At 40.2% G+C, this 27,021-nt stretch overlaps 1 protein-coding gene across 6 annotated transcripts in view; it reads right to left on the reverse strand.

Moving 5' to 3' along the window:
- ILDR2 (immunoglobulin like domain containing receptor 2) overlaps window positions 1–27,021 on the reverse strand; it is a 203,574-nt gene that overhangs the window by 95,172 nt on the left and 81,381 nt on the right. For 5 of the 6 annotated variants that reach the window (XM_072398387.1, XM_072398386.1, XM_072398390.1 and 2 more), the window contains exons 2-3: window positions 23,527–23,847; window positions 19,736–19,855 (exon numbers count right to left, since the gene is read on the reverse strand). In XM_072398387.1, the coding sequence (XP_072254488.1) occupies window positions 19,736–19,855; window positions 23,527–23,847 (441 nt within the window). Of the gene's footprint in view, window positions 1–11,519; window positions 11,667–19,735; window positions 19,856–23,526; window positions 23,848–27,021 lie in introns of those variants that run through there. The other variant, XM_072398391.1, reaches the window with a different exon arrangement.

Here is a 27,021-nt window from a genome sequence, read left to right on the forward strand (position 1 = left end):
TTATTTTTCATTTTTACCTAAAAAGGGGGGGCTGTCTTATTTGATGGCCCTGCCTTATCATCGGGGAAACACGTGTTTGTATGTGTTTTGGCATGTGCTGTGCTGCCATGCTCCATCAATGGTACGGCCATGTGGCAATGGGTGAGAAATATTTTCTCTTGCCTTCAGCAGACTGGATTGAGTGAAATGCATTCCTGCAGATCAAAAGGTCAATTACGACAACAGAAGTGGAAATGCCTTGGTGTTCTTGGTTTCTATAGTGGATTTCTTTACAACTACTTCTATACCTGGAGCTTTTTTGAGAACTAATCATAGCTCAGGAATAGCAAGTTCTGAATGCAACAATTTCCATTTACATCTCATTAATAATATATTTAACAATCAGCCCAGCACCTAACAAGTTCATCTAAATCTTGTGTGGTAACAAAGAGCTTAGCGAGGGGTGCATGTAACAATTAGAAAGCGTTTATTGATAACATGCTATATGCGTTTGGTATGCTGTGGGAATAATAATAGCTGTGCTAGCAGTTCAATAATAAACTATAAATATTTATATGATAGAAATCAAGAGTCATCCGCACGGATTACAACTTTGTTTTCTACACGCATTACCTCAAGTATGAACGATCAAAAGCTATAGAATATCAATGCGCTTCTCGGGTTTCAGCAGCCGCTGATTAGTTTCAACAAATATGATGAGTTTCCACATCTATGGACAGCTGGAAATTCTTTGTATGAGTTACCTTTTAAAGGTGAGAAACTGTAACACAAAACAGAATCAAATTCAAGCTCTGGTGCATTGCCTTCAAATCCCTCCACAATTCTCAACAGTTCATGCCCCACTTACCTTTCTGACCTGATAGAAAAATACCCCCTAGCTGCTCTCTTTGCTCCTACAATGACCTACTAATGACTTCCTCACGCATACCCTCATCACACGCACGGCTCCAAGACTTTTCTAGAGCTGCCTCAATTCTCTGGAATGGTCTTCCTCTTCCTTTTGGGCTTTCTCCTACTTTCTGCTAAATTAAAAGAGCCCTCTTGAAAATAAGCCTTCTTTTCACCCTCACCTACCCGTCTTTTTCCCTCTCCAACGGTCTCAATCTCCTGCTATAGTTTTTGGCTATGAATTTTTAGCTTTCGGTAGTTTTACAATGCAAGCAACAGAATGTTCCTAAGTGTACCTTCAGAATGGTCCAACCGGTCCTTTGTACATCTGCAGAGGCTCGTGTATTAGATGCTGACTTCCCCAAAATCCTCCATATAGTTTCCATTTTAAGACCTGGAATTTTACTCATCACTCAGTGCCATCCATCCCTTTCTGTTGAGATTACCAAGGTTGCTTTGTTGGGCTGAGAATTGTTAGACTTGCATCTTTGTTCCACTGTGCCATTCACAAAATTCTAATAATAAATCTGAATATATTATCGAGGACTTTTAAGGCACCTCTGTTAATTAAATCACAGTGTCTCATTCATCTTTCTTAAAACAATATTATATTTATACAATAAAAAATGTATGAATATAAGTTCAAGTACAATTTCAGCCCCAATATCTTTGACGCCTTTCACAAATTCTGTTTCTTCAGGAATCACAGGACTGACCTTAAAGTGAATTGATGAACCCATCTCTTATAAATACATCATTCAAAGCATTAACTATCATATTGTTGCAATACAGAAGGGTCTGAAATGGATCACATAGGTTACCAATGGGGTTCAGCAATAACCTATTCATCATTGGAATGATTGAGGAGTTCAAAACAAAGCACTCATCTAACATTACCCCATAGTTGGTCATGAATCTTGTCCACTTGTGCCACCATATGTTCAGTTCTCACTTGTTCTCCCGATGGGTAATCCCAAACATTAGCAAGCTCACGTAAGCTCACGTTTACACTTTTAGGTATCACCAACCTGCTGATTAGATTGCAATCATAGTATTGATTTTCTGTCCATGAGGTAAAACGTGACACAGTAAGCTGAAATAGTAATACATGACTGCTGGAAAGGAGCGGAGGGAATCCGCTATGAGGTGTCACCTGTTTGGAAGCTCTAAGTCTACTGAGGTTGCTGACATCACATCCAAGATGGCGACACCCAGTAGAAGGCTTTTGGATGTCTACACCAATAAGGCTTTTACAGGTAAATAATTTGCATAAAATGTGGTAAATAAACATGTGTCCAGCAAGGATTTAAAGTAATAAGGCAATTAGGGTCCCTATGTTGGTTAGAATTGAATGGCAGAAAAAAATCTCTTCCAATTACTAACAAAAGGTAATAAAATAACTAACAACTTTTTATTATATTCCCGTCTCCAGCCAGAGGAATTTGTTTATTTTTAGAAACGGTGAAGGATCGGAGCCTTTTGCTTGTTTTACCGCCGTCTTTGGCCTCTCTCGGATGGACATGAAAGAACAAAAACACATTTTTACAACATCTCATAATGTTTTTATTGCTGTATTTTACTGTACTAGTGACAACTGGTTCTTCATTTCTTGTACAGTCATTACAGAGATAAAAAGTGAGGGAAAATCTTCTCAATGGGGTCACAGAGAAAAATAAAGACCTAAGTGATTAAAGCAGGAGGGGTTAGATCCAAATGTAAAGCCAAGATAGATATTTTATGTAGGCTGTACACTGGAAATAAATGTATAAATGGAAAACGATTGATATCTCACATATATTGATTATATTGAACATTATATATCTTCTTAAGGAGCTAATTCGATACTACGCGGCCCCTGGCTCCGTAATGTAAGAAGTGGTCCCCAACGGCGAATAGGATTTTTTTATTGTCGTGGGTCGGAACCATCGGCGGGCGCAATAAGCTGGAAGGTGTATGCTCTATCGCCGTTTTTGAAATTTCGATTAGATTTGATGTTTATATTGATTCTAACATTAAATCTATTATTAATATCAACCAGTGTATAGCCAGCAGTAAAGTACAAGGGCTCTGTATAGAAGATGAGCAGAAGATGAATGTTGAGGACTCCAGGAAGCACTCACAATGAAATCGAGTACCAGCAGTGGCCCAGAGGTTAGCACTCCGGCCTTTGCAGCGCTCGGTCCCAGGTTCCAATCTCGGCCAGGAGTCTATCTGCATGTAGTTTGCAGGTTCTCCTGTGTTTGTGTGGGTTTCCTTCCACGTTCCAAAAACACGCACTTAGGTTAATTGGCTTTAAACTGTAATTTTGACTATGGTGGGGACATTAGATTGTGTTGGCGCTAAATTCTGTGTAATAATACCGGAAAAAACTGTGCTAAATCTTGATGTAAAGAGTTACATCCTAAAAACAAAAAAGATACACCAACACACTTCCTCAAGCCCTAAAGTTGTTACAAAAAAAATGATATGGTCTGAGTTCAGAAAAAGTTTAAACATATTAAGATGGAAATAAACTTCCACTTTCAAAATTTGCAACCAGGCAGGCCTATTGTAGGAAGAGACAGGCGATGTCCCTTGTGATAAAACATGCGCAGCTGCTTGATCGCTCTCTTCAACTGTCATAATTGCTGAGCTGCAAAGGCATTAGTAACCGGGATACTTGGTGTATCTTAAACTTCTTGCACCTGCACGTGAGGTACATCATCCTGGCAAGGACGAAACAAAGAAGTGAAGAAAATGGCACCACCTGTATTGGAACAGTGACTGGTGATTGTTAAAGGGTTTAGTTCTGCATTAACATTACCATCCAGGTATGAGGTGCAGGTTCCAGTCTTTATCTTTGTCTGGTACTCCCATTACTCTTAGAAGTAAAACAAAAATGTTAAATCTTTCCAGCTGTGCCTAAAAACAAAATCAACATTTTTAAGCTTAAGTGCTACAGTGGAGATTTATGATCAAGCAATCCACTTCTGAATCTGAACTGAAGACGCCCATTACGCCAAAACAATCTGTCCGTGGACATTTAATAAACTGTCATGTGATTTACTTCAGTGGAATTAATTGAAACATCAATAAAGGTAAAAGGGCACCTACGGACCACAAGTTAGCAATCTGCCTGGGGAAATAAGTGGTGATACTATATATCAGGCACGTGTTACCCTGGGGTGTAAAATCAATTTTACTGACTGATCCAATTTTTACATCAGGAAGAGAGTGGACGTTAATCAGAAGTCATTTGTCTGACTCAGTTGCAGCCCCTAATTGCATTTTACCTTGTAGGAGAGTTTTTCTTGCCTTTCTTAGCATTTTTGTTACATGTTTGTTGCTTTCGGCAAGTTACGGCACCGCATCTCGCGGCTTGGTAAACATGATGAGTAATTGTATGTTTTCTTCTAGCACCACATCAAGAAGTGTTTGATTTGCTATGGCAGTGTAAGCGTGATCTCATCTTATTCATACATTAAGCTTTGCTTTGGCGCTATTACCCGATATCAAGCTGTCCATCAACATTTTAATTTTCACCAACTATAATTTTCCAACCGATTTAAAGTATAATTGAACTGCTTAGGAAAAAAGCTTAAAGTGAAAGTAAAGCTCAACTTTAAAAAAATTGACAGGGCTTTTTTTTGCAGAAAGGAAGAAGTGATGCCCTTCTGCAATATGTATTCTTACCTGCCAGATCGCTCCCTGGACTATCAAAAAAGCTGAGATTGCCGGCAATGAATCTTATGTTATGCCAGCCTAGACAATCAAGATAGCTGAAGATCGTTTGTGGGAAGAGAAGAAGGAAGAAGATGGAGGTGCCCTGCAAATGAATGGAGACAGGCGAGTATAGTGGTTTTTGTTTTGTTCTGCTTTAAATCTCCAGCTCTGTGCAAAACTTCAGTGTTTGTGCACTTTGGGGATATTTTCTCTCACTTCCTGTACCAGTAATAGTAAATCAGTGATTAAGTGATAGAAATAGAGAACCAGCCCTAACTGTGCTTCAGTTGGGTTTTATCTCACTGTGTATGTCATCTCAATGGTCTTGATTTATTAAAGCTCTCCAAAGCTGGAGAGGATACACTTTTATCAGTGAACCTGGGCGATCCAGCAAACCTGGAATTGATTTCGTAAAAGTCATTAGCTATTTGTTAGCAAATGTTTTCATTTCTAGACCAGATCCATTTTGCTTGATCACCCAGCAACATTGATGAAAGTGTATCCTCTCCAGCCTTGGAGAGCTTTTATAAATCAGGCCCATTGTATCTAGACCCAGACAGTCATATTCCCCTTATTCTTTGTTTTTGTAAACAAAATAGCGTACCTAAACTCAGAATTGTCACTTTACATAAAAGGGTAGATAACGCTTTTTATTTAACCACCTGGGCGTTACACTGAGGTCTAGATTTCTGTTCCAAAAAAAGCGTTACACTGTTTTTCATGAAATTTTTTTTTTTAAATTGTAGACCTGTAACTTACAGAAATATGTCCGAACAAGGGTTCTAGTAGATATCATGAATATAAAAAATGTTTGAAACACACAATCATGTAAAAAAAAAATTACTTTTAATAAAATTAAATAAAAGACACAAAAAATCAGCTTAAACAAGAATACACAAATAAATGAAAAATACTGAAAATGCGATAATTCGGTATACTGTATAGTAATATATTTTTCTAAAACACCTCCCTAGTGTCCGTCACATACCTATAGACAAAACCACATAAATATATTTTCTATTATTGACGTCATCACACATGGAGGGAGAAGAAGCCGGTGGCTCAGGGGTTAGCACTCCAGCCTTTGCAGCGCTAGGTCCTGGGTTTGAATCCCACCCAGGACATATATCTGCATTGAGTTTGCAGGTTCTCTTTGTGTGGGTTTCCTCCCACACCCCAAAAACATGCAGTTAAGTTAATTGGCTTCCCCCTAGAAAAAAATTGACCTTAGACTACATTAACCACATATGACTATTAGTAGGGACATTAGATTGTGAGCTCCTTTGAGGGACAGTTAGTGATACGACTATGAACTTTGTACAGCGCTGTGTAATATGATGGCACTATATAAATACTGTATAATAATAAAAGCCAGCCGGCTTCTTCTTCCCGGAGAGGACGGAGGACGCTGGAACACGACCGATGGACGATCGCAGCGGGACCAGGTAAGTGATCGATAAACCCGAACTTTTCTCACTGTATTTTCATACAGTGAGAAAAGTTCGGGTTTATCGATAATTGTAACTTTTTGAAGCCCGTACCAAGGTCGGGCTTAACGGTCGGGTGGTTAAAGTAAAAATTCTATTTGTGTGTTTTTTTTTTTTTTTAAATGATACAGCATAACCCCCCTTATTTTTGTTCGCCTATGCGATTAAGAATGAATGGGAGCTCAGAGCCTCCTGGGATACCTACGTCATGCATCACGGGAGGCTCTTGGCTGCTCCTTTTGCAGCTCTTTGGCCAAAAGGGAATGAAATTACCCATCTCTTGCATGCGCAGTGTTGCATGGCAAGTTTTTCCCTATATTCGTCATCTGATCTCGCGCCTGCGTCGGGTGACGTAGGAAGAAGAACCTGGAACAACAGAGAGAAGATGCACAGACGATGATACCAGACGATGTAGGACCCGATGGAAGAACCCTCCGGACGGATTGACTGCTCTGCGGGATTGAATGTAAGTGTATATTTTTTTGTGTTTTTGGTAGTTTTTGGGTTTATTTTCTCTTTAAATCTCCTCAATAAAGACACGGACAGAAATTAAATCCTTGCAGTTGTGCTATCCCTCCTTTATGTTACACAAAACTGCAACAACTAGCTGGATTTGTCCTTTAAAACTCAGATTATGCAGGATTATATTAAAAGGTTACAGCTGAGCTCCTTGCAGGACAGACTCTTTGCACATGTGTGGCTCTAAAGCTGGTTAAGCTCACACTGTGTGTAATGGCTCTTTTGTGCCAACACTTACAGTAGCATCATGGCACCACCAGCAGGGTTCAGCCACTAAACCTTAAACCACGGCGAGATCTTTATCCTTGAAGTGGTGCATCCCAAAATACAAGTACTCGCTAAGCGCATTGCATATGTATTACCAAATGTTGACTTCTTGCCTGGAGCTCGCTCGGTGTCTATTAAACACGATGCCGCTACTTTATATTTTTAAAAAGCTGAGAAAACAATGAGTGTTAACAGTCTTTCACTGCAGGTAGTTTGCTGAGGCGAAAGGTCACCCAGTCTCACCACCTTCTTCTCAGAGCCGCCAGGGAAAGAGAGAGAGACAGCGCAAACTCTACAGCGGGGAAATTACTGCAGCCGCCGTCTCATCACCACCCCGGCTTGCTAGGTGGCTGAACAGAATGCTAATAAGCCTAAGAGTACGTCAATGGAGAAAAAGCCGTCTGCGTACTTATAAGCAGCTGAATCTAATCAGAAGATGTGTGGGGAGCTTGATTTGTCCTCCAACATCACAATGGGGTCAATACAATAAAGGAATATTAGCAAAATTGTTATGTCCTTGCAAGATATATTTCACTCAGTTTAGTAAATGAGATGGAGCTTTGTTGACTTCAACTATCCAATCATATGCAAGGTGAACTATCACCACATTCACCAAGTGAAACCCAAGTGATAATTTACCTTGGTAAAGGAACAGCTGAAATGTCAGTGTTCTCCCCAGACGCAATGATTGTGAAAAAAGAATCTCAAGTAATCTTACAAAGCAATATGTAACAGTCCCAGGTTTAAATCTCAGCCAGGACACTATCTGCATGGAGTTTGTAGGTTCTCCCCGTGTTTGTGTGGGTTTCCTCCGGGTACTCCGGTTTCCTCCCACACCCCAAAATCATGTTGTTATGTTAATTGGCTTCCTCCTAAAGTTGACCTTAGACTGTATTAGTGACATATGACCATGGTAGGGACATTAGATTGTGAGCTCTTTTGAGGGACAGCTAGTGACATGACTATGGACTTTGTACAGCACTGCCTAGTATGTTGGTGCTATAAAAAATTCTATGTAATAATAATATGGAATGGTAAACCACAAAGCACTCAAAGTGTACAAACATGTAAAATATTGCAGGTTGCATTCTTCACATGGAGCTAGCAGGTGACCTGACTGTTAACTTACTTCCTCTGACTTAGGGTGACAACATTTACCCACCGTGCTTCTTCTATGCATTGAAATACAGAAATTGTGTTTGGACTACAGAATAACTCCCCCTAATAATACTGGAATTTCTAGCAGGATCGCAGGTATTTATATGCACTTGTCAATCACATGTAACAAAGAGCTTTCAATGGTTTAATAAACAGACCACATTGGAGCCAATAAGGTAAGTACACCATTATGGTGCGATTCGAACACACAGCACAAAGCCTATTTATGTATAACCCCCTCTTTATTTGGATTGCAATACCACTTCTAGGTTTCGCAAGATGAAAGGTGCTGCGTGATGGAGTTGTCATGACAACCTTTTTATTCTAGTAATTTCTGTCAATTTTCTTAACTGCTATAAAAATAAAATAAACTAATACTGTAAAAGATGAAGATTAGAAAATAAAGGTTGCGTGGATTTAAGCTTGCTTGTGTACTGCTGGATCGATCGCCCTCAACTCCTGCAGCCTCATTCACACTAATTGTGATTCTTTATGGAGAATTGTGTTAAGTTTACAAAAGATTTTTATTGACTGGAATGGCCAAATGAAGGACGATGCAAGGGGTGGACTCGGCTCCTTTGTTTTGTGAGAGGAAGAATTAAATGACAGCTTCCTATTACATAAAACAAACAAAAAAACAAACAAAAAAACAAAGCTGGCACCATGGCTCAGTGGTTAGCACTCTGGCCTTTGCCCTGCTAGGTCCCAGGTTCAAATCTCGGCCAGGACACTATTTGCATGGAGTTTGCAGGTTCTCCCTGTGTTTGCATGGGTTTCCTCCAAAGATATGTTCCAAAAATTGTGCAGTTAGGTTAATTGCTTTCCCAAACTGACCCCGGATTGTATTAAAGACATTTGACAATGGTAGTGACATTAGATAGTGAGGGAAAATTGGTGACAGGACTATGGACTTTGTACAGTGCTGTGTAATATGTCAGCACTAAAATACTATGTGATAAAAATATCAGCATAATGACAGAAGTATAATTTGTAGAGGCAACAAAAAACACACAGATGTTTGTTGTTTCTTCACCTAAAACTAAGACGCATATATATATACATACAACCCAGTGCGGGACATAGCCAACAATGGGCCCCTGTGCAGAACTAACATGGGGACCCCTTGTGGCTTAGGAGGGATGAGCCCCCATAAAGTGGAACACTTTGCAGTTCCTGATGTCCACCCTTCCCTAGCAATGGCAGTTGACAGCACAAAAAAAGTATTTTTGCGCCCAGAACCTGTGATCAGTAATAAGTGCATCCCTGTGTTGGACTGTTCTGTGCATGCATCATCCATGTGCAAAGGTTTGTATGTTCCTGTGTACACTGTGTACATCTCTGCACATGCCACATACAAACACAGTACGTACATGATTGCAAGACAGGCTGTATAGTTGCCTCTACTTCATTCCTCCATTGCTCAGTGGTCTTCAGCTTATCCAGTGCATGACCTGGCCCTTGGATTACACATTGACACTTGGATTTGGCTTCTGACCTGCTTCTAACTGAATTGACCCATTTGTTTACATTTACAGTTTACTAAGTTTTTTACCTTTGAACTTTTGAAAACTATTGAGCTGTTAAACTCTGTAAACAACACAACATTTACAATTGACATGGGCTAAGCAAATATGGACAAAAGGAGATTGCAAAAACGTTGGTTGGTCTGATGAGTCTAATTTTCTGCTGCAACATTTAGATGGTAGTGTCAGAATTTGGTGTCAACAATATGGAAGTGTTAATCCATCCTGCCTTCCCTATCAACCAGTGTTCTCCCCAGACCCTTTTAGGTGGGCGCACCACCCAGCACTTTTCAGTAACCACCCGGCTGTTTTTGGGTAGTTACTTAAGAGTTGGGTCACCATACTGGGGCTGCCACACGCCTAAAGCTTCTTCCCACCTGGCCTAAAAAGCCTTCTTGATGGAACCCTATTTAATGTACAGCGCTGCGTAAAATGTTGGCGCTACATAAATCCTGTTTATTAATATTAATAATAACATGGATATCAACGTATCAACTAAGCATGGTTAAACTGCCACAGCCTATTGTTGCCGATCACGTCCATCCCTTTATGACCACATCTGATGGCTGCTAAATTACAAAATCTCAATTAATCTCTCTTTCTTTAAATCTTCTGTTTGGGGATTGGGGAGGTTACACCAAAGCATTTCCCTCCCTTCCATTTTCCACTCTGTGATTGCCTCTTTCGGCTTCCATGAGCCATACCAATAAAAGAAAAAATTTGATTTGGCTTTCTTAAAATGATTTAGTCAAAAGCCTGGATGGGACATCATAGATTCCCATCCCGCTTCTGCCTTGAAGCTTTCACCGGCGCCTCCGGTAAAGATAAAAAATAATTTCCAGAATACCTCCTGTTCCTTCGGCAAGAATGAAAAACTTATAATGGAGCTACTAGGTCTAGGCAAAGAAAAAAAAAAGAAAAGGAAAACCCGGGGATAGCATGTGTGAAAATGTGCGATAGGAACAATCACTGACTGTTAATACATTTACATAAGAAGTGTCACATTATTGTGTCAAACAGTCAATACATTTTAGGATTTCCATTTGACAGGCCAATTACTGTATTGTTCTCCTCATTAAATACTTATCTTTGGTTCTGACTGTGATCTGTCAGAAGTCTGAAATTGGAGCTGTGGGAGCTGGGTACCAATGGCTATGAGGAAACCAAATAATGATAAATTGAAATAATTGCTCCTGGTAAGTAAACCTATTCCTCTTTTTATCTTGTCAACAGTAGTGATTGCTTATAGGGTAAAATATATATATATATATATATATATATATAAATATATATATCAGTGTTCTCCCTAGCCTCTTTTAGCTGGGCGTACCACCCGAACTCTTTAGTAACCACCCGGCTGTTTTAGGGTGGTTACTAAAGAGTTGGGCTACCATACAGGGGCTGCCACCCGCCTACAATTTCTTCCCACCCGGCTTAAAAAAAATCTTGGTTGAACATTGTGTGTGTGTGTGTGTATGTATGTATGTATATATATATATATATATAAATATATATATTTATACAGACAAAAGGGGTACAAGGACAGCTGTACCTTTGCACAGCTGCTGGCCACATGGACAAATAACCTCTTCCTCAATCCAACCGCCAACATTATGTGGCCCTGTCCAGTGCTGCACCTAAATGGACCCTGCTGGCTCCTTCTTATGGAACAAATGCACCATGGCCCTATTCATTCCTCATGGCAGCCTGTACTGTGGTCTGGTAGAGAATGGCTCACCCATAGGAATGCATGTGCATTGAGAAAAGTGCATTTTTATTTAAAATGTTGTGCTGAACAGGGCAGGGCCACTCATTAAATAAAGGAAGAAGTTATTAATTTGTACAAGTGAGAAGCAATCAAAGGAAAAAAAATCAAAAAGGGACAATTTAGTCAAAAGTACAGTTTACCTTTAAAGCACATATGCAAGGAAATGAAAAAATAAACCAACTCTTCCACCAATGGTGGTCGACTTACTTGATATGGAGGGGACTCAAGTGTGGCTCAAAGGGCTGTAAATGATATTCTTTAAGTGAAATCCTATAGAAAGCTGTAAGAGACTGGAGACATGCAACAAGAAATGGTCAGAAGCCTTCAAATATATTATACGAGTCATTAGAGACCGGGGACAATCACAGAACCAGACAGTCACAGACCTGAGACACATTGCTTGCGTCTGCTGGAGATCTCAGCTATTTCAGCTTTTTAACAAGTCAATGCTTTCACATTTGTGCTCCCTACAGCCCTCCTAAAAATTACTTGTGTCACATTTCATGTTTCTCTTGGCAAGATCCTTTATGTAAGATCAGAGGAAAAAACAATCCCAGAACAGAGAAATGGGTTGGGGCAGCACAGAAAAAAAAATGTAAAAATAATATGAAATATTTCAAATTATTCACTACTAGAAGGAAAGATAAAAATAGGTAATTAGTTTAAACTTTTAATAGTTTAAACAAGCAGGGGCCCTAGTCTGCAGGGTGCCCTAGGACCCACACTGTAAGTGCCAAAGGGCCTTCATGCTGCAGGTTGGGCAAAGGGGTTCCAAAAATGTTGTTGCACGTGTTTCTGTAATGTCAAATGTAATATTTTCATATGTTCTGTTTCCCCTAACTTTTATTTTTTTTATTCACAGAAAAAATACTGAGCTGAGCAGTTCACACGGACAAATGTGTCTCGTGCATCACCAATCACATTCAAACTTTTGTGCAAGTGTGATTCTGATTGGTGCATTTATATGTGAGGCACCACGAGGAACCTTCAGTGGGTTTATTTGAAAATTCCAGCACCATAAACAAAGATTCCGAGTCATGGAGTGACCTTGTGCGCAACACCAATAACAAATTGAGGACTTTGGAAGAAGAACAGTGTTCCCTCTATGGGTCTCAAAAAACTCAAAAAAAATTTAACTTTTGACTTTCACAATCCAGAGAAGACAAGAAAATCAGCCTTATCATAAAATGCAGCGGCTATTTGGTTTACGTGCTGCGTCATGAATAACCTGTTTTCTGTACAGTGCGACGTGTTTCGGTTCCCGAACTCTGCAGTTTTCTTGTTTTGGACTATTCCCACCAACGAGCCGTTATCTCGCCAGGCATTTTCCTTTCAGAAACTTACATTACGGGACGGGTAAAGTCATTTCTCAAGTTGGCATTCTCTGAGGCTTTATCAGTTGCAAGAATGATGAAGAGGTCTCACAAAGAGGTTTATCAAATTTTGCAGAGGCCCGAGAGTAAAATTCAAACTTTGGTAAATGCAATTTTACCAACCTCGGCCTCCTTTTTCCATTTCTGAATATTTTTTTTTATCCAGGTGAGTCAGCCTAGGAAGATGTTTTCTCTCCTGAAATAGTCTGCTCTATATTTTATCTCAGCAGATGTTCTGTGAAAATGGGGACAGCAACATCTGACATCCAAGCAGTCGCTTGAGGGAGAATATACAAGTCTGTAAATTAAAACTGAACTCAGGTCAGCTTATTAAAATCACATTTGAGTGTCCCTTCCCCGGGGGCATATTATAAATCATAGAATCTGACATTCAGAATATGTTCTGCTCGTGAATCTTCTAGGTGCAGGTGTTTGAGTCACATGCAGAAAATGTTTGGTGAAAGTCATATTCACTGATTTATAAAACAGACCCCTAAGTTCAGATGGGCATTTGACATTTGGGAATTGCTCCTGGGTAACCATGCTCAACCACCAGGCATCAAAGAACGTTCAAAAACTTTTTTGATAGGCGTTCGCTGAAGAAGTTGGAAGTCTGTGGAAGGGGTTCAATAGCCAGACCAATAAGGTTTATTTACCATGGATTTTTAGGGACGGGGGGGGGGGGGGGGGGGACAATTCAATTTTAATAGAGGTGTTTCTACTTATTTCTATGACTGCTTGCAAGTTTTTTGGGGATAGGAATGTTCACTGAAATAGTTAAAAAAAATAAAAAACCTTTTGAAGCAAACAAGTCCCATCTATTAGCATATGAAGCGGTGCACAGCGATATTTTGGATGTCTTCCAGGATTAGCGAATACAAACGAGGAATGTTTTTTATTCTGGAACGTTGCAGCCTTTTACTACCTTAATGGTTTGTATTATTCTTTCTAGTACAAAATGTGACTTTGCCATTCGCTCTCCCATCGAGCACTTTTAGATGATTTCCAATGCCAATAGAGAAACATAAAACAGGCTCTAATTAAGAATGCTGGTCTAATTAGAAATCAGGAATTGAAGCTGGAAGTTTGTTGGTAGTTTTACACTGTATTGAATTATTATAATGCAACACCTCTCATTTGCTAGGCAGGGACCCAGTATGGTTTTCGGGGATTCTACGTTCATTTTAATGGAAAGAATAAGAATGAAAATAAGTAGAGATTGGTCTGGATATGAGATTTCTTATGATTTTAAAAAAAGGGTCCAACAAAAGTCCATTTCCAACACGTTTCAGGGTTCATGCACAAACCCCCCTTCTTCAGGGCTGAGGTTTTTTGTGTGAGGTCAATATAGATACCCGATTAATCCTAAATTTTATTTGCAGGCAATGGAGGAATCTCAATGCTTGAGCTCCGTGTCCTCTCTGTTTTTACAGGTTGAGGATCAAGAGAACAGACACTGCCGTAACAATATGAGACTACAGGGTTTACCAGAGGAGACTTCTGGACCTGACCTTAAAATTACAGCCTCATTCAACATTCAACAAACCCCCAACGGTGAATATTGAAATTGACCGAGTGCAAGGCCAAAGTCTGACAGAGTCAGAAACCCCGCAAGATATCATATGCAAGATATCATATCATTATGAAAGGGGCCTAATCCCATGGTCTCTGGAGTTATATAGTCAGATATAAATTATATCTGACTTGTCCAGCTCTACGCTTCGTAAGCGACGAATACGCCACCCTCCACTGGATCACATCAAAGAATGGCTTTTTACCTAATAGTTAGTAAGGGAATGGCAGTGTTCATGCTCCACACTTATGACCAACTTTCGGACTTATCCTGTTTGGAAATGTCTCCGATAAATATTCCTGACTATGTACATGGTGTAGCGGCACTCAGGTCACCATCCCAACACCAAAGGAGACATCGACTTCAATCTCTGACATGAGAACAGCCTGGCAATGATTCTTTGAGGGTTCTCATTTGGGCACTTCTTGGTATAGGGTGAATATATTCTGTTCCTGTCTCCTATCTGCATTGTTACTTTATCACATGGGCATCCAATATTGACTACAAGTGACCATCTCAACATGCATTACCTTAGCACAGTTCATCCGGAAACCCACCCTAAAAAATGCCATCACTTGAGACTTTCTAGACATCAAAAGATTTGTACACCTCTATTTTATACAGTACATAGACTCATGAACCCAAAGCATATAAAGACGGTAACAGGTGCTAAATTTCAAACAAGGAAATATCCCATAATCCAATACCATGACCATTGACCACCTCTAGGTGTGTTATCCTTTGATTTGCATTTACGGTCAGGCAAACACGAAGTTGCTGAAAATACAATGAAACAAAGCATACAAAAAACACAATTTTATAAACATGGATAGACTTTGTTTTAGCATCCCAAATGTCGTTCAGTTAGGCTTTACATCTACTTTATCGTTTTAGTAAAGTTAATGGGATGCCTTGGGGTTGAACAGAATGCAGGATGTGATAAACTTGCATTGATGGAGTTCTTTAAAATAGTATTTTTTAAAAAGAAAAAAAAAACATTGATACATTTGTAGTACTTTAACAATCTACTGTGTATACCTCATGTACAAACCAAGATTTTTTGCCATTAAAAATCAGCTTTATCAGTTTATATTCAGGACACACCAGTAGATGATACTCATGTGTCTTCAAAATACATACAACCTGTAAAAAAGAGGAATAGATATACAGGCTAAGTCCTTGTGAATCTATTTTTCCTCTTTTTAAAAAAAAATGTTTGACAAATAACACATGCCACTGATGTAAAGAAATAACATGAATTTAATTGACATTTTCAATTGTTCTGAATGTTAGCAGTGATGCCTACAAGTTGTGTCGTAGGTTTATACGTAAGTCAAAAAATTTGACTGTATTTTTAAGTAAAAATAACTATCTTGGTTGAAATTGGATTGGTTTATATTCGAGTATATGGTAAATGTTACTCCATTAGTTTGTACATCTAGTTTAATGGCTTCACTAGTACAATTACAGCAAAGTACCTTCTTTAAAAGACATACCCAATCAACCTGACAGTTTCCAGATTTGAAGGCTAAACCAATCACATAGGTGTCAAAGCATATTGTTAAAGACTGTCTCATCTCTAACAATAAGCGTTTCCTGCTCACTGACCTTGCAAATCCTTAATAGAAAAAAGCTGTAATAATACAAATTCCATCAAATAACATCAATCAGCTTGATGCGTTCTCCAGCATGCGATTCTATGCACACTCCCCATTAGTCAGATCTCAGAAAGAAGCTGTCTACCTCTAATTCCAGCAATGCTAGGGAGCCTGTCGGGGGGTAGCATATGTTTTTTTCTGTCTGATTAGTCTTCAGCCAAGTGAACAGTGTGTAGTGATGATGATTTAATAACTCTGCCATCTTCTTGACCTGTGTGTTGGGGGTAACGGGAGAAAATAACATGGCTCTTTATAACAGATGCGCCCTTTGTGTATTTTTAAAGTTAAACAGGCAAACCAATAAAGATGCTGATGAAATTAATTTATTGGAGCTGTTTTCTCTGCCAAAGGATTTGTATTTCTATCCATCCAGAATCAGCTATAGAATTTCCCCTCTGTTTCTTTAGAGTTGATATGCCATGAACCAGCTGAAAATGTGCCGAACTTAAATACTTTGATGCTTCTTAGATCCCTGGATGACCCTTCGATCCTTTGATGTATAGAGTGAAGAAAATAAGCTTCTAATTGCATTGCAAACAAACCAGAAAGACTGCCAGTGACAAGTGAAATGACAGCAAAAACAAAATTCTATATTTTTTATGTGCCACTCCCAATCTCTGTAGCGGATATGCAATATGGCTCTAGCACTAATTTTTTAATGCTTTGGGACAAAGACGGGTAAGACAACTATATTGGCAATAAGGAGATGGGAGATTGTTTTGTATTTTTATTGTATGTTATGGAAGATTGTACTTTCATTTATATCCACACAGCTCTGTAAAGAGCAGACCAGAGGAATATTTATATCTGGTGCAGTTAAGTAAGACTTTACAGGTCTTATTGATCCATTACATTTTGGCAAAGACACTTACTGAGCCAATAAGCAACTTTATAACATTGGGGTAACCCCTTGAAATAACTTTCAGGTCCTAAGAAAATAATGCTATAATATATATACCCATAGCTTACAGTATGTTACCATGCTGGACATCTGCTGAAAAACAAATATCTCAATCCTCAAGGACCCCCGAGTAATCTAGGAATCCTGGTTGAATCACACTGCACTAAAGTTAACACTCATCTGACCAGCGTACCTGGGAAAATTTTATGGTGCGTTAGAGAAGATGTGATCACCTCCTAGTATAGTTACATTTTTTTAGGTTTGAACACTGTCATACAACTAAGTGACGTCATTTTTTCCTCTAATGTCTAACACCAGCCAACACTGAGAATTTTTTTGCTGCCTGGGACAAAGGAAGGAACCAGCAAGGTGAACATCATTGGGTCATTGAGGACGGATTTGTAAAGGTTATCGTTGGTGGTGGCCACTATGGAAGGCATGTGTGCCATAATGTAAAATATCTGCAACAATATTGCACATATATTTAACCCACACTTTATGTTTTACAAATTCAGGTGATGGATAAAATGTTAAAGCTTAAATCAAGGGTGGGGTTTTGGGGTATAGTTGGACACACTGTTTAAACCTTAAGAACTAAAAGCTCCATGCCTAAGTCTATTAATGGCAGCTTAGCGTTGCCCAAAACGTGCCACATTCTCAGCATGGAAAATAATGTTTTTAAGGAGATTATCAAACATCTAAGCATCTCTGTTAGATTAAATAACTAAAACAGTGTTGTATTTGCTTTATTAGGGACAAAAGACATCAGTACTTCTTGAAAGGTGATAACAGAGCCACAAGAGTCATATAACAACCGCTGCTTCCTCTGTTGCCATGGCACTGCCAGCAGCCGTAGGACAGTTTTCATGAATGGGTGGAATTCATATTTTTAACTTGAACACAGCTGTAAAAGCATCTGTAATCCATACAAGCATGTCTGCAAGACTGGCTGATAATAAGGAGTAGGTACAGACATTCAGAATGCAGCAATTCAGAGGAAGCAAAAAAACATTATTCCAATGTTCTCCCCGGCTCCTTTTTAGCCGGGCGCACCACCCGGCACTTTTCCGTAACCACCTGGCTGTTTTTGGGTGGTTACTGATGAGCTTGGTCACAATACAGGGGCTGCCTCCCACCTACATTTCTTCCCACCCAACTTAAAAAAATGTAACCTTGTCCTCTAACTCGTGACCTCTCTCTAGCACCTGGCAGTGCCAGGATAATAAAAAGAATATACCTGACAGATGTTATGCAGTCTATATGATTCAATCAGCATACTGTCTATGTCAACCTGACAATGCTGCATTATATATTGGGCACCCAATCACATACATTGAGACTTTTTTAGAGACACTACGGACTTCTTTGAAATGGTCTTCCTCGTCCTATTCAGCTTGCTCCTATATTCTGCTCATTTAAAAGAGCGCTCAAAACCCATTTTTTCAAACTTGCCTACACGTCTTTTTATGTCTTTTGGCACCCACCACTACATATCTCCCATCCTGTTGTGTGTGAAATTCCACCACCTACTAGATTGTAAGCTCTTCAGGGCAGGGTCCTCTCCTCCTGTGTCACTGTCTGTATTTGTCTGTCATTTGAAACCCCTATTTAATGTACAGCACTGCGTAATATGTTGGCGCTATATAAATCCTTTATTATTATTAAAAAAAGTATAATAATAATAATCCTATTTAATGTACAGCGCTGCGTAATATGTTGGCGCTATATAAATCCTGTTTAATAATAATAATTTAATAATAACTTCTTTATTAGCTAGGATCACAATTCTGCAGGTTTGCTCAACACAGTTTGGACTTGGTAGTAATAGTGATGGTCACTATTTATTATTATTATTATTCGTATATAATAATATTATTATTCCTATATAATAATAATTTATTATTATTGTTCCTATGTGGAGCTGTTCTTTTTAGCATTTGAGATCTTCACCATCAGAGGAAGAAGGGAATGATATATATATATACATACACACACACACACACACACACACACACACACAGAGTGTTCTCCTCAGTCCCTTTTAGCTGTTCTCTATAGCAATTATTGAGATCATCTCCATCACAGGAAAAAGGGATTGCTATAGTTTATACATATACAGTGTTTTCCGCAGCCCCTTTTAGCCAGGAGCACCACCCAACACTTTTCAGTAACCACACGGCTTTTTTTAGGTGGATACTGAAGAGTTGGGTCAAAGAGCCTGCTGCCCACCTCCAATTTCTTCCCATCCGGCTTTAAAAAATTCCTGGGTTGAACGCTGATATATATGGGCCTGATTTATTAAAGCTCTCCAGGACTGGATGAGGTATACTTTCATCAGTGAAGCTGGGTGATCCAGCAAACCTGGACTGGATCTGGTCCAGCATTGAAAACATTTGCTAACTATTCTGGATCACCCAGCTTCACTGATGAAAGTCTATCTTCTCTTGTCTTGGGGAGCTTTAATAAATCAGACCGATATATGTCCATGCAAGACGATGATATAGCTAATATCACTCTGATGTAGTACCTAGGCCTCCAAACCAGATTATTGATCTTTATTAAAAATATGTTTGCACAAATCCAAGGAGTGTTGATATCATAATATAAGTCTAAAGATGCAAGAGATCAGGCAACAATGTGGAATCTGGTTATAATCAGAAGTGGATCCATGAAACCAAAATACATTAAATAGTAGTGCTCCAGAAAAGTGCAGCAGATTTGTAGGAAAAAAAGATAATAAATATACATGTATTTAAAATCATTAAAGGACCTATAGGACAAAAGGAACACACTGGAACTTGCTGTATTTATAATTCATGGGACGCTCAGCTCTGCAGACGAGACTTCTCATCAATCGTCTGTGCCGTCCATCGTCTGACCAGCACATTGCGTGTTTGATTTTACAATAATGTACTCACCCATTACAAGGACCTCCACCCGATCTTCATTTTTGCCTTCCAGATCATCAGGTACAGCGACAAGACAGTAATAGAGGCCGCTATCTCCCCATTGCACATTTCCAAACTGGAGGTCGGCATCTGAATTTAAAAAAAAAAGGATCAAGGTTAGAAAATGTGCAACAAATAAAATACAATAAACCTGTATTGGCACAAAGCCTTTATTTGCAGGATTCACAATTCCCAGAAAACAACAAGGTCACAAAATCTAATTAATAGAAATTTTCTGACCTGATCCATCAAGGTTCTTTCAGTTTTAACTTTATTATCAGTTGCATTTTGGTTGATTGAATTAAGAAATGATGAATCAATTCAGAAAGTGTGCAGACCTGCAGGGGTCTCAGAAAAGGAAATCTGTTAGCAGGATTTAAAGCAGGCATGTCCAAAGTTCGGCCCGGGGCCAATTGCGGCCCTTGTTCAGATTTCCACTGGCCCAGAGCCTCTGCCATAAAATCAATATTATGCGGCCCGCCAGCATTGTTGATCACAGTAAAAAATACACGCATACAAAAAAGCTATTTTATATTTCATTAGAGTTGATCGACCGCCTTGGAAGTGTTGGTTCACTACTCGGCAGGCATAATCGGCCATGTGTGCACAGGGAATCCCCTGAGTCATTATAGTGGGTGTGTGCTGTGTGTGACCCGGATGGACCACACTCACTTTGATTCCACCGGAATCACTGACACCGGACTCCATGCTCAGGGCATCCCTCACGACCACTCCCTGGTGGGCGTGTGCTGTGGAGGACCCACGCAGACCACGCCCACACTAACCCTGGTTAGTGGTCGGCCCCCACACATTTTCACCTCACCAAATCTGTCCCTCTTTGCAAAAAGTTTTGACACCCCTTGTTTAAAGTGAACACAACCCTTCACTTTGACTCATAACAACAAATTAAATATATTTTTTCCTCATCTTTCCTCATGGTTATAACATGGGGAAGGAGATTCTTTAGATCAGAGGTCAGAAGGGTTGATGACATTGTTTCAGATTTACAAGTTAGGAGATCACATGACTTCTGGCAGTATCGGCAGGTATTTTTTGCATGATTTTTGAGTTATTTTTATTAAAATAAAAAAAGAGAAGTTCATTATCAGGGTTTACATACACTTTAAGTTCCTTTTAAAAACTGCAGTTGATTACAGTTGTTGCTCCCTATCGCTCCGATTCACCTTAATGCGAGTGATTGGGACCCATTCTGTTCATGCGCTTGCACGTAGCTTCAGTTGCAGTGGATTGTGGTGCTAGAAGCAAAAAGGCGCTTCTGGCCATAAGGTTGCTTTTTCTCCTCTGGAAGAAGAACCGGCACCCCGACCACGGTCAACTGCATGACAAAGTTATTGCCAAATGCTGCAGCTGATCACATAGTAGTCAAAGAGGTGCAGCTGGGACCAACTAACTAGTAGATGCAACCACAATTCTAAAAGATGCCAAAGAACATTTTCAGAACAGCAGTGTATAGGTGCACAGTTTTTAATCCCTGGACACACAGCAAACTGCTGCTTTGCGATTTGGAGGGCAACCACATTGCTCAGGAACTAAAGCATGATGTGCTTCAGCCACATGCAACTGTGTGCAAAAACAGTCCAAATATGCTCCGATTTACTTGAATAGGAGCGTCTGGGATCGCAGTTGAGCCGGCAGCAAAATATGTGTGTCTGAAAGGGCCCCGAACTTTCCCAAACACTGAAATTGTTCTGGGTGAACTGATCCAAACAAATGTCTGAAAAGTGACTGCCTATAACTATAGATGTCACACATGTAATTAACAATTTGTATACAATAAACACAATCAGGGAGCTCCAGCAGGCTATGAAAAGGACAATAGAATAGTTGTGTGCTTGTAAAAGGCCGCATTATAATTGCTACATTGAAACGTGCCAAGTACACATTACTGTGAGTGACAGGAACATAAAATGTAGTGACAGTACATAAGTATTTGGCCACAAAGTGCGCCTCCATATAAAGTGATCATCAATATCATTCCCATTGCTGGGAACCTTCCCACCCCACAGACAGAGCAGCAGAAATTTATTACAAACATAGATTAGTCGCTGATGTGAATATAAGGAATGTCAGAAACTAAAGCTTCTTAAGTTTGAGCTTAATTAAGTTCTTAAGTATGAGCTTAATAGACATATATTTCTATCTATCTATCTATCTATCTATCTATCTATCTATCTATCTATCTGTCTTTCTTTCTCTCTCTCTCTCTCTCTCTCTCTGAGATTTACATGTCTGTCCAACAGCAAGTGATTGGGCAGTACAATGAGAAGCAGCATGCTGATGAACTTATTTCCGCAACATTCTCCTGTTATCAGTTTGCTGCTTATTAGCACAGAGCTGAATAATTTGTGTCTTTTATATCTGCTAGGAATTCAGATGGCCTTGAATGGGTAAAGTAAAACTTCTCTAGAGGAATAACTCAACACAGTGTGAGGTGCAATCAACACTGTAATTCCTGGGCAAGTGTAGGAGGTAATAATGTTACCTAGTATTTATATAGCACCGACATATTATGCAGCATTGTACAAAAGCCAAAGTCTTGACACTACATGTCCCTCAAAGAGGCTCAGAATCTACCCTACCATAGTCCCTGTCCCTACCATAGTCATATGTCAAATTTTGGGGGGGCTGCATATTTTTGGAATGTGGGAGGAAACTGGAGTACCCAGGGGAAACCCACACAAACACTGGGAGAACATGCAAACTCCATGCAGATAGTGTCCGGGCCCACATTCAAACCTGGGGACCTAGCAATGCAAAGGCCAAAGTGCTAAACCTCAGACCCACCGTGCTTCCTTACATATTAGGAGTTACATCAGAGGTGTCCATCCAAAGGCCCCAAAAATTGCCATATTCATGAAAGTCCACCATGGGCCGGCAGTCAAGACAGGGCCTCTTGATGGTGATGATGCAGAGATCGTTGAAGGGCGGCTGTACACCGGTAAGTGTGTGCCATATTCAGCAAGGATACTGTGCATACTTGGTGATTATGGCAGAAGCTCACCACCGAACTATAAGTGTACTTCCGCTTTAAGATCGGTCCAGGTTGTGAGCAGAACTTGGGTCAGGCCCTAAGCAGCTAGCTGCATTTACATCATCGGTCTTTAAAGTGTATCTATCTTTCTGTAAAAGTTCCTGCACTGTTACTGTAGGTAGCTTCATCACATTAATGCAACATGTCTGAGATGCAAAAACCTACTCTAGAATGAACTTTTGACTTAATTGATGAGGGTGGCTCTTAGCTCCACATTATTTTGCCTGTCAGTATTAGTCAGTGGTGCTGCTCAGTGAATAGGAAGCCATGGAAGGTAAGAAAACTTCGTAGATAGACAACATTTGCATAGGAGAGCCCCAGGTTATCAGGCTCTTATATCTTTATTGCAAAAATTGCCCTTCTCAAGAATACACAATGAGAATGGCAATCTTTTTTCCCCATCTACGTCTCCTGATCTCGCGCCTGCGCAGTGCGAGATAGGGTGACGTAGGAAGAAGAACCCAGAAGAAGAGAAAAGATGTCTAACATCTCCCATATGTGATAGTGAGCCTCAGTGATTGAAAGAACTGAAATCCAATAAATGAATGTGGGGAGCCAGTAAGGCTGCAAAGGCTGGATGATGCTGAATGTCCTCCAACCAGAAAATGACCTGCTGCAGCTTCTAATGAACATTGTGAGATGTATCCGAAGAGAAAAATGTACAAATGTGCAAGACTAAATGGAAGATTGTGGCAGTAAACTACATTACCATTAACGATAGAGATGTCTCTTCCCTTGTAGAAGTCCCCCACCGTTATAGATGTCCCCAGTTTGGAGGCCACAGGCCGCACCGTCCGGCTGCCTTCGGCACAGTCCAGGTATTGGTTCCCCCCCATGTTGGCCTTGCTGGGGGGTTTGCTGATGCCCAGTGCTTCCTCTGTACGATCCTGGCAAAAAGACTTATATTTCCACTGCACCAGTACCGGCTGGGATGAGGTGGTAGAGTAATGGCACCGTAGTAAGGTAGGTTGGAAGAGCATCACCGCCTTCTTGTGATCAGGCATAGTGACCTGTACTCCATGGGACCGACCTGCAGAGAAAGCAAAAAAAATTGTATATGAATGACATGAAATACAAGAACAATCATACTTGTGTACAGCACAACTAATTCAGTTCTTAATTGTGTTTTTCAATGTTTCTCTGTAAAGTTTCTGCCATTGGAATATTAGACTGAAGAAAAGCAACCCTCAAACTGTCTCATCAAGTAACTCAAATTCTCTAATTTGGGGGCGGACATAGGGAGGTGCAAAGTGTGCCGCTGCACAAACCCTCCTCAGCCTCCTCAATAAACAGGAGCAAGTATGAATTTGTTTTTGCATATTAATTTGTTGCAGATTTCTTTCCCTTTCTGTTATAGAATGACAACAATAACCCATCAGCTGCATTACCAATCTTTGAGTTTACTCAGTTGGCTGCCTATCAGAACCAGGACAGCATGAAGTTTGTATGCTCTCCCCTTGTTTGCATGGGCTCCCTACATACGCTTGCATGATTTCTGTTGGCACGTGTAGATACGTTAGAATCTGATTGGCTCCTAGTGCTGCAACTCCATAATGCAATGCTGTTGACCAGAGCTGGTCAGGAGTCTAATATAAAGTCAGATTTGTGTACTCATCCTAGTTTTCCATTCATCAGGATTGTACAAATTTCATGATGATATAAATCACAGAAACGAGAAATGATCATCACAGCCCTACTTGCCCCCAAACTGTCCGACAGATTACCCTGACGTCAGGATTATTGGGGTCAATGGAATGCAATGAGGAAAAAAATTTTTTTTATATATCTTTTGGAAAGTAAAGGCCAAAAAAGGTTAATCATCACATAAAAATGACCTCTATACAGCTGCCATTGTTTCACCCAAAAATCTCACGAAAATTCCCCCTGCAAAGAGAATTGTGCGTCATTTTCTAGCACACTTTCACCTCATGATGCACACATACATATAAAAATATTGCACAGCCCAAGGCTCTGGCTTTACATGTGGCTCCGATTTACACGTATCCTTAACTGTTCTTGCAAATGACTCATCTTAATTGCCTCTGAACTTGATGCCTCATAACGATCTTCCAATTAAAGAATTATGATTTGTTTGTAAGTTGGAGCTGAATGTTTTAGACCCACATTCAAGGCGCTAAACAGATTTTGTGTTGAATTAAACATTAGGACTTGAATAAAATATATAACGTGGAGGCTTTCAGCCTGCTGATGAGTTGTATGTAAACAATCTGGAAATGACAACGGTGTTACACAACTTCCCCCTGGTCTCCGAGTGAACGTACTGATATATGGCAGGAATTTGACTAACTTTACAAACAATTAAGACAAACGTTTGGAAATATGGAGTGGTTATAGTGGTTTTGCTTCTTTGCCAGCAGCCAACTGATTGGACAGCGAAAGGAACAAACTGACTGCTCAGGAACTCGTTAAAGCAGAACTTAAGTTCCACTTTAAAAAAACAAGGGTCAGGCCGGTCTTTATTGTAGAAATGGACAGGTGATGCTCCTTCTGCAATAAAACATAATTACCTGTCTGATTGCTGTCTTCATCTGTCAAATAAAAAGACTGAGCTGCACATGAGCAGCTCAGGGCAGGATGCTGTGATACCCGGCACCTCCCAGCTTCTCCTGCAGCTGCAAGGACCTAATGAACTCCTGCATGTACGGTCATTGAAGACCTGATTGCAGGAGAAAAAGAAGGTGGTGGTGGTGTCTGTGCTGGAGCAAGGACAGGTGAGTGTAATTAAAAAATTGTAGGCAGGTAAGGCCATTGCCTGCCCTTTTTGCAATAAAGGATCGCCAGGTCACAATTTTTTAAATTTTTTTGTGTTTAGTTCTGCTTTGGAACTTATTTGGAAGAAGAACTAAAGTCCCATTTTGAAAATCCTCGATCGGGCAGGTGATTATTGCAGAGAAGGACAGGTGATGTCTATTTTGCAATAACTAGTCCTACCTATCTGATTGCTGCCAAGGTGTTAAATTTTGCTGAGATGCGCATGAGCTGAGCGTTTGTTGCCAGAGATACCCGGCAATCTTAAGCTTCCTTGCGTGTGCTGGAACTGAGTGAACTTCCATGCACACCGGAGTTACGTCATCCCAGCTCGGCCATTCAAGCTGGCCAAGGATCAGATTGTGGGTAAGAAGAAGAAAGAAGATGGTGGTGCCGGTGACTGAACGGGGACAGATGAGTTTACTGCTGCTTTTATGCTGTTTTAAGATATTGGCATATGTAGATGCATCAGAACTTGATTAGCAATTCCCTATTGCAGTGCGCTGATCAGAGAACATGAGGCCATTATCAAATCAGATTCCTCTTCCCACATACAGTATATGAAGCAAGAACTATTTTTCTTATGGAGTAGCAGTGTTTAACCCTGACTGTTTTTTAAGCCGGGTGCGTAGAAATGGTAGGTGGGTGGCTGGCCCTGTATTGTGACCCAACTGTTCAGTAACCAACCAAAAACAGCCAGGTGGTTACTGAAAAGTGCCGGGTGGTGCACCCAGCTAAAAGGGGCTAGGGAGTAGGTAATACTTTTCAATCGTCAGGGAAATCTTCCTTTCTTCCTATCCTGTAGACCAAAGGAAAAAATACTCCTTTAGACATTTATCACCAGGCCAAGTGTTAAAATTGGAAGATTCCCACTGTGCTGGTATGGTATACAACAGGTGCTAATGTCCTCCTCTGTTTTACTATTGGGAAGGACGCAGCAGGACGCTCCCCTCCCCATAGAACAGATCAGCAATGTCTGGTTCATACAACAGTCTCTAAACATTCACAATGTTTATTTCCCCGGCAACAATTACTGAGCGTGTGAACTAAGCCCCAGGCTACGTACACACGCAAGACTTTTGTCATTGGAAGGGATCTTTCACAATTTTCCAAGGACAAAAGACTGAACGATGCATGAACGAGCACTGTACATACAGCACCATTCTGCTCTATGGAGAGGGAAGGAGAGAACGAGCGAGCGGCAACCCGCTGCACTCTCTCCCCTTCACTTGCACTGTGGACGTTTGTTGCTCGTAGTTCGTCGATCCACCAGGACAGATCCATGAACGACTTTGGACGGTAAGACGACGACAAGTCAGATTCTCATTTGATACTAGCCCTGAAGCGAGAATCAGACGAGAATCATCTGACGTGTGTACTAAGCCTTAGATTTGTATTGTGAGGAGGAACAGAAAACAAGTGCAGCGCTATAAAG

Source organism: Pyxicephalus adspersus, chromosome 1, assembly GCF_032062135.1.
Source record: "Pyxicephalus adspersus chromosome 1, UCB_Pads_2.0, whole genome shotgun sequence".
In the NCBI taxonomy this organism is placed as follows: Eukaryota; Metazoa; Chordata; class Amphibia; order Anura; family Pyxicephalidae; genus Pyxicephalus; species Pyxicephalus adspersus.